General features: G+C 40.4%; 1 protein-coding gene across 6 annotated transcripts in view; it reads right to left on the reverse strand.

Annotated features, from left to right (window-relative positions):
- The window catches only part of CD200 (CD200 molecule), a 31,352-nt gene extending 22,299 nt beyond the window's left edge, over window positions 1-9,053 (reverse strand). The window contains exon 1 of one of the 6 annotated variants that reach the window (XM_054550285.2): window positions 7,948-9,053. Coding sequence is in view for 2 of the 6 variants with exons in the window: in NM_001132227.1 (NP_001125699.1) it covers window positions 7,425-7,436 (12 nt within the window). In the remaining 4 variants the exon portion in view is untranslated. 6 annotated transcript variants of the gene reach the window in all.
- Between the last annotated feature and the right edge of the window lie 304 nt (window positions 9,054-9,357).

Below are 9,357 nucleotides of genomic sequence, written 5' to 3' on the forward strand. Positions count from 1 at the left end.
TTGTCAAGAGCGAGGTCTCAAAGACATAGGATCACTGGGGAAAACAAACTGGCTTAAATAAATACAGGAAATGCTGAGAATACAAATGTTAGACAGCATCCACTTCCCAAAAAATCCACATCTGTTAATGTTAAAAATGTAACTCAGAGGGTAACCACTTTTCAAGAACATTATTTGAGTGCCTTGAATTTTGTTGAGGTTGATTTTAATTCTGCAAGTCTTATATATAAACTGCATGTTTTAAAAAGCAGTACTGGCTTTAATTTTTTCCTTCACTGCCTTATTTTCATGTGTCTGGGCAGAAATCCTTGGCCTTCTTCTAAATCTTGGGAGTATTTAAGATAATGTTATTCTGGGCATCATCCTTCTATAAAATGATAAGTCAGGATAGAGGCAGTTGAACTTTTCTCTGCAATAGTGCCATGGATCCATTCATTTGGTCTGTAAGTATGTTCATACTAAGGGGCAAAGGCAAGAAACGTAACTTTTTCCTTTATTTTTTCTATATTTCTATTTTTCATAATAGAGATGAGTAAAAAATGTAACTTTTATCTGTTTTTAACTGAACTTTATTTTTATTTCATGTTACTATTCCAACTGGAGATAATAATTTACTTCCAATCAATGTTGCATAATCTCTGTCAATTCAGTCTCTCACCACCACAATACCCCATAATTGTCCCAATCTCTAGCATTGCCTCTGCATTCCTGGGGGTTCACAAAATACCCAGCTGTAAGACAGGACTGCTAATCATTGATTACAACCATCTATAATGCTAGCATTTGCTAAAATGGCTGTGTTCCCCTCAAGTCATCACTGTCATTAGTTTGTGCAATTATAGCTCACAAGATGAACTGGTCCTTGCTCATGTTCTTCCAGGCTGTCCCTGGGTTCCCCTTGTGCTGGATGAAAGGAAATTCTACAAGCCTTTCTGCCTAAATTCCTGTGTATCAATCCATCCCTGTTTTACTGTTCACTTGCCATGATGGACAAGCATGGTGCTTCCTACAGTCCCTTTAGGGGACTGTGAGACACAGGTATTATTTTTTTCTTGGATCTCTACAACTACTTGCAGGTTCTATTTTCTACTCTCCTGAACTTCCCATGTCTGGGGCCTGGGCACAGGGCCTTATTTTGGGGAGGCAAAATGGTATCTGAGCATATACATCAATCAGTCCCATTTTGCTCTCCCAGCCTACAAAATATTTATCTCCCTGAGCCAGAAAAGCTGGTTCCTCCACCACTCTGCATTCATCCAATCAACCGTTTCTAGCATGAACATTATATCCTTGGTCTTCTAGCATTTAGTCATTTGAAACTGGAATGCCAAGGCTCTTCGTATTGCAAAATTTTGGCTTTTGAAACTAAAATTTATTTTCTGCTTAGTATTCCTTCTCTAAGGCAATGGAAGCTTAATTGTCTGATTTGAAAGACCAGAGGACAAAAATAAAGTACTGGAATAAAAAATCACACCAGATGATACATTAAAATAATACTCCAACTTATATTTTGCATAAGGTTACTCAACCACTAATACTAACATTTATTGAACATTTATTATGTACTAGGCACTGTTCTTAGCACTTGAGATAAAGCACTTCATCCAATATTTCATATAAATCTATATAGGAAGCACTATTATTAATCATCATTTTCAAAATAAAGAATATGAGGCACAGAGAAGTTAAGTAACTTGCCCAAGGTCACACAGCTGTGAAGTGACAGAGAAGGGATTTAAGCCCAGGCAGTCTGGTTTCAGAGCTCATAACCATAATTACCACACTATCTTGCCTCTCCTATGTATAAAGTTTTGTTGGTTTAAAAATTTTGACACATCGTCACAAAAGTACATTGTTATTGCCTATGACCAAATCATTGTTGTGAGGAATTACCAAACTGCTATTCACATAGCAGTCCCTGATTCATTGCCCTGCAACAATATGTTAAATTCAATTTTGAAGCTGTTTTTAAAAAGCATTTAAACCGGTTTCCACAGAGCCAAGGAATCTCTGAAAGCCATTGAGTCATTGTCTAGAAGCTCTGCTAGTAATAAAGCATGACCCCATCTGTCACTACCTGCAGCTCAGCACCTACAAACATGCTATCCAATCTCATGTCACTGTTCTTTCCACTTTGAACACCAAGCTCCACTTCACCATTCTTTCAATGACTTGAAATTACCAAGCTATTTCCTACATTAGTTCTTTTATCTTTCCTTCTGCCTAAGATGCTGTCAGTTGAATAAAAAAAAAAAAATGAACCAATGATGAATAATTAAATTTATGAATAACATCAAATTAATCGTCATTTGACCCAAAACAGCTACTTTTTTGTACTTTTATCTCCCAGGCACTCAAGTCATCCAGGATGAATCATTTTTCCCCTACCTAGATATGGAATTAGTCACTTTACACATTAGATTCTCGCATGTGAAGTGTCTGTTCCTTGGTACCCACATGAAGTGTCTGTTCTTTACTACCCTAGTCTCAGCTCATAACGCTAAGTGTTTTGTGCGGTAGTCTTGTCTTCTATTGAACTGAACTTTTGCCAATATAGTTGGCCCACTGTATCTGTGGGTTCTGTATCCGTGGATTCAGGTAACCACAGATGGAAAATATATTTTTTAAAAAAGCATCTGCACTGAACAAACACAGATTTTTGTCATTATTGCCTAAATAATACAGCATAAGAACTATTTATATAGAATTTATATTGTATTAGGAATTATAAATAATCAAGAGATGAGTTTATATATATGGGAGGATATGCATAGGTTATATGCAAATATTACAGCATTTCATATGAGGGACTTGCACCATCCACCAACTGGTATCTGTGAGGGTCTTGGAACAAAGCCCTCATGGATCCCAAGGGACAACTATACTTCTTTCATTTATTCGATTATTAATCATCTCTATTGAGTCTGACTTCATGCCAGGCACTATGGTAGGTACTTTGGAGACAATGGTGCATAAGGCAGATATAGTCCCTAACTTAGTTAAGTTTACTATCCAGCTTATGTATTTACACACTATTAACAGATTAATTTTCCTTAAATTCCTCTTTGCACAAGATGCCATCCCCTTCTATAGCCCCTAACTATCTAGAGAAAATTGTTCAAAGTTCTTAGCCTGTTTTCATTCTTGCAAATTCATTTCCATTGCTTTCCTATGTATCCCCTCCCTGCCAGCTAGCCTTTTCTACTTCTAAATGCACCACGCAATTTCCCGCCTTGGTATTTTTGCTTGAGCCATTCCTCCTACATGAAATGTCTTCCCCCTCACTTGTATTTATGTAAGGTCTTACTTTTATGAGCCTGATTACAGTCATCTTGCTATACAGATCCTCCTCTTCGGAAGCATTTTCTGCTTAGGTCTTTTGGAACTTTTAGTGCTCCAAGAAGATTCAAGCCTCTTCCTCCAGTGCCAAAGGGGTCCTATCTCCCTTTGTCTGCCATGCCACAGCTTCCAGATCTTGTCTGAACACACCCATCTGCTTTCCAGTTTGACAGAAGATGACTACTTCCCAAATATACCCACCATACACCCCACACCCTGAGACACTGTTTTCAGCATGCTTAATACCTGTCAACACCCCTCACCCCCCGCCACTCCCCCAGCTATCAGTCTTTCATTCTCTCTTGTCAGTGAAAAAAAATATAGCACTAAAGCAGACTTGACAGTTTTGAAACTACTCTTCTTTCTCAGACTGAGTTAAATTCCTGAGGTTGGGACATTGGCTGCTTGTTTCATTAGAAACAGTCTCTTACTTGGCTCTGTCTATTCTCTTATGGTATTTAGCAGTATGATCATAGTCTTCCATAAAGTAGTGGTCTCTTTGTGCCTGTCTCATTGCCCCCCAAGAACCTCAATATCCACTGAATCCTGTTGCTTTAGCGGGATGTCCTGACCACTTTTTCCTTAATAAACCCATCACAGGCATCCCTTTATGAAGTTATATGTTCTTATCGGCTCCTGTTTAGCCCCATTTGTTGCTACTATAATTTGAAGCTTATTTCTAGAATATGGGACGATAATCACTTAAATGACCTTGCTTTAGGGTCAGGATCATTGCTAAAGGGTGGTATTCTACCTGTGGGAATCCCATCCCCTCATTCTCAGTGTTTGCCTTAACTAAGCCCTGTTTTTGCAATTCCTTTTAGATACAATGACTTCCCTGCTGGAATTCATTTTCCTTATCACTCCAAGCTGGGTCTTTCTGTTTGCCTTTCAATTTCTCTGGGATTTTTATTGTCTTGTGATAGCCTTCTTCCTGTGGGCTTAGGAGCAGCGAGGGGGGAACGGAGTTCTCAAGGATCTAAATCTCTCCTCCTTTACCTGCCACAAGGATTTCTCTTCCTTTTCCTGTCCAATAGGAGCCACTCAATTCTAATATCCTCCTACTCAATGGATTTGTTAATTTTAATTCTGGTCAATACATGCCCTTTTCTTTCCTTATGAAACAGCCATGACCTAAACTTAATGAGGGAAATTTCAAGAGGAAGTACCAAACCAATTCCAAATAACAGGTGTTTCACAAACATGAATCTTATATAATAAGCTTCATTTTTCCTCTAGCAAGAGAAGTTACTAACCAAGTCCCTTCATAGGTAGAGGTAGAAAATTACCTGGTAATCATTGATGGTGGTCTTTCCTAGGAGTATAGCTGTAAGGAGAGGGCCCCCAATGGTACTGGTTAGAGTCTGTGGTTTGAGATCAATGAGATGATAAAAATTGGAGCCAATATTGTCTCAGCTCTCTTGGGGCCAACTTGTACCCTGGAGGTGGTTGTGTGTGTTCAGCACCAGAGCTGTCATGGTCTGGGTGAAGACCCAGCATCATGTTAGAGACTGGCCTGCTGGAAAAGGGCTCTTCTTCAGCACTCACTCTAACTGCCAGAGACAGGGAGTCTCCATCACTATCTCCATCACAGTGTTCCTGATGGATCTTTCAGGATAGATGTCCTGGAAGGAATGATGTCTCACCTCCCTGTGGCCTATCCGAAGTGCTGCCACATACCTGAGTGTCTTCTTGTCTTCAGCTAGAGAGAACCAATCACTTAGACTCTCATCCTAGACCCCATGCAGTGGCATCATAGTACACAGTAATACTGATCTTTGTGATGTAAGTTGCTTTTTCCTTACATCTCTAAGGCTACAGAGAATTCAAGGTTATATCATCTGAAGGTGCCATTAGGACAAATTATGCTTTGCAGATATATTTTATTATTCGATACCCAAGCATACCATAAGCATGATATCCCTTCTTTGTGACTTCTCTTCCTGTCTTCATAGGTCTAAGACTAATAACATACTCACTGCTCTTTGAGAAATCCAAGATGGTTCAGCTGCCTGAATACATACTCACAGCCTACAAAGATCTGCTCACCCTGCCCATCCACTGCTGGGTATTACACTCACAAAGGCATTGGTTTTGAAGTGAAAAGAAATATAACTCGATAATTTTCTTAGTATTACTGAGACTGTTCCATCCTATCTAATTATCTAGGAAAGTCAGAAAAAATCAGGCCAAATGTTTCCTCAGGCTCCATTGCCAGTGCCCACCCAACACATTTTGTTTTATTTTCAGCTAAGGCAATTGTGGAGACAGATACTGGCATTCCAATTCTATGTGATATTTTTTAAACCATTAGGCTTCTCTCTGACGTGGAAATCCAGGCTCTACCAGAAGCCATGATGAAGAATGCAGAATGGACAAGCTCTCATAGAGAAAATCTGTGTTTTAGGACAAGAGAGAAAGCAGATACATACCAAACCATATATTGTGGACTGGGAGCCAGCAATGTTAAGAAACAAAACACAGTGATTGAGGCAAAGGAAATCAGAAGGAAAGCCTTACTCTTAAATAGATACATATTTTTATTTTACAGTTTTTTTTTTCCTCGAGTCCGTGCAGAATAACTGAAAATATGACCAATCTGAAAACAACAGTATTTATATATTTACAGGGAGGTGACCGGGGCTAAAACAAATACTAGATTTGTGAGCAAAAGAAATCATTTTACCTCTCTGAGACTCCGGAAAAGTAATAGTACCAATCTAATGGTTAAAAAGAGTAAATGAAGTAGTATATAAAGCTCCTAGAATATTGCCAGTACAAATAAGCACTAAATAAATGTTGCTGTTATCTCACATAGTTATTATGAGAATTAGGCAATTAAAGCACTTAGCATAGAGCCTAGGTTATAGTAAACGCCAATACGTGTTAGGTAGCTAAAAAAATTAATCGATCAAATCATATAGGGGGAACTACAGTCCTGAAAACAAAGAAGCCCACTCATAATCCTTGCCATGCAGTCCAGGGTTCACAAAAACCTGGGTCTTACCGGACAGCTGCCCACCTGGTAGCAATATTGCCCCTATTCATGCCTCTTCCTCAGCAAGTTTCTATGTCCAAATCCACATTACCCCACATATAGTCACAAGGACTTGGAAATATCAGCCTTTCCGCCTGTTTATGTGTAAAACGAGGTAATAATTCATTTTTAGAAGGATAGTTATAAAGAAGATTAACAGCGTCTAGCTTGCAGTAGACCGTAGCTCACAGACCACCATTCTCCTTTGTTAAGAAAGACAGTGAAATCATTGGTTATGTGGTCTTGCCAACAAACCATACATGAAAAAATTATCTTGAGGCATTCATTGTATTTGGATTTTTATACCAATACCATTGTATTTGGATTTCATATACCAATGGGGTATATGAAAACCTTCTCCGTTTTTTGTCTTGTAAGCTGCTTCCGAGTAAACAAAATGTCTGTTTCTCTAGACACCCGGGGTTAACCCTTCAAAGCATTATAATCACAGAGCATTTCAGCTCTCTCAAGTGTAGCTTCAGCTTTAACTGATCCTTCATGGCTTCCCCCAGGCAAGGGCTAGGAGGAAGAAAGGAGCTGCATAACAAAGAGGAGACGCAGGAGCTCTCCCGGAGGGAGCGAGCCTGGAAATCTGTATCTCCGCCGCAGCTTTTGGTGCCAACATGGAACCAATACAGCATTTCTCCTTCCCTTTTGGGGGCAGTTTAAAATAGGCTGTGCCTCCCCAGCTTTGGGAGCTGGAGCCAGTGAGCCGAGCCGAGCCTGCCCGGAGGATGCGCCAGCTTCGCCAGCGCGGATCAAGCGCCCCCGGAGCCCCGGCCTGGTGCATCTTTTTTTCAGGCAATTGGAATGGAGAATCTGGACGCCAGAAGCTGCCTGTAAACCACCCTTTGGAAGGCAAAATCCGCTTCTCAGCAAGGTAAAGCGCTTAGAGAAGAGCGCTGCCATCAACACCACTGATCTAGTCCCGGGACCAGATTGTGGCGAGAGCCGAAGCTCCGCGCCTTCCACTCGTCGCCCGCCCCAGGGCCACCGGCTCGACATCGCCCGCCCTGCGCCCTCCTTCCCAAGCCCCGGCCCAGCTCACCAGCCTCTCCATCCTCGCTCCTGGAGGCGCGCGCGAGGTGGCTGACTGCGGATGTGCGCCTGGAGCTCTGCTAGGGAGGCGGGAGGAGCGTCACCTGTGCCCCCGCCGCACCTCCCGCCTCTTCCTCCTCCCTAGCCCCCTTCTTCCACTCCCTTTTCCCCACGCCCTCACAGGAGCGGAGGCTGTCTGTGTAGGGGGAATTAAATGATGTTTATACTCAGCTTTGCCTATTTTCAGACATTTTTCCCTTTTCAGAGGTGACCACTGGGGAAACTGAGAAAGTGTTTGGAAAAAAAAAATCATTTTTTTTTCCATTTTCCTGCTACCTGGACTGAGAAAGGAAATGAGGTGGGAGGTTGTGGAGATCAGTTGTTGAACTGTTAGCTCTTGATGTGGTAGCAAAGGATTCAAGCTAAATTTAACCAATGGACTTTTTTTTTTTTTAAGAAAAAACTTACATTTATTATTTTTAAATCCAGATTCAAATTATATATTTAAGCAATCAATTCCGTAATGATTTCACCTTTCGTGATGTGATCAATTCTTTGGTGAAGAGTTTCCCTCCACTTGCATTAATGATGAGGATTCTTTTTTCCCTTCTCCTTCTCCTTCTTCTCCTTCTTCTTGAGACGGAGTCTCGCTGTCTCCCAGGCTGGACTGCAGTGGCGCGATCTCGGCTCACTACAAGCTCCGCCTCCCGGGTTCACGCCATTCTCCTGCCTCAGCCTTCCAAGTAGCTGGGACTACAGGCGCCCGCCACCACGCCCGGCTAATTTTTTTGTATTTTTAGTAGAGACGGGGTTTCACCGTGTTAGCCAGGATGGTCTCGATCTCCTGACTTCATAATCTGCCCGTCTCAGCCTCCCAAAGTGGTGGGATTACAGGCGTGAGCCACCGCGCCCGGCCCCTATTCTCCTACTTCTAACACTATAGACTAGGCTCACCTGATTTTTAATTTTATATGAATGGCATCGTAGCATATGTCTTCACTTGTTTCTGGGTTTTTTACTCAACAGTAGATTTTAAAAATCCATTCATGTTATTGCCTGTAGTGTGGCTTTTCATTCTCACTGATGTATAGTATCCTATTCTATAAATACTGTATATTACAATTTATTTATCTATTCTTCTATTAATTAACATTTCTTTGTTTTTCAAATTGGAAGCATTTTTCATAGTGGTGCTATAAACATTCCTATACATGTCTTTTCATAAGCATATGTACATCATTCTATTACATTTATTTTTCCCATATATTTTCCTATCACTTTATTTTTAACCTTCCCCTATTAGAGGAATATTAACTGCACACTTGGAAAAAAAAATCTCCCACCTTGGCCTCCCAAACTACTGGGATTACAGTTGTGAGCCACTGCACTCAGCCTTAACCTATTTGTATGTTGTAATTACTGATATAATAGGACTTTTAATTTTTTTATATTTCATTTTAGTATATTTTCTTCTGTCTTATCTTTCATTAGGCTAAATATTATCTTGCTACATTAAGAGCTATATTTTATTATTCTGCTGTTTTCTCCTAACTTACTAAGGACAATACATATATTTATTTTTTTAAGTCAATTTCTTAAATTTCCCAACATGTATACCTTAGCATAATTCTCCTCACCTCTCATAATCTTATTTTCTAATTTTTTAAAAACAAAATCTTACATTTATTATTTTTAAATCCAGATTCAAATTATACAGTTAAGCAACCAATTTCATAATGATTGAGGCCAGGAGTTCAAGATCATACTGGGCAACATAGTGAGACCCCTATCTCCACCAAAAAATAAAAATAAATTACCTGAACATGGTGGCACATGCCTGTAGTCCCAGCTAATCAGGAGGCTGAGATGGGAGGATTGCTTAAGCTCAGGAGGCTGAGGCTGAAGTGAGCCATGATGGAGACACTGCACTCTAGCCTGGGTGA

Source organism: Pongo abelii, chromosome 2 (genome assembly GCF_028885655.2).
Source record: "Pongo abelii isolate AG06213 chromosome 2, NHGRI_mPonAbe1-v2.0_pri, whole genome shotgun sequence".
Classification (NCBI taxonomy): domain Eukaryota; kingdom Metazoa; phylum Chordata; class Mammalia; order Primates; family Hominidae; genus Pongo; species Pongo abelii.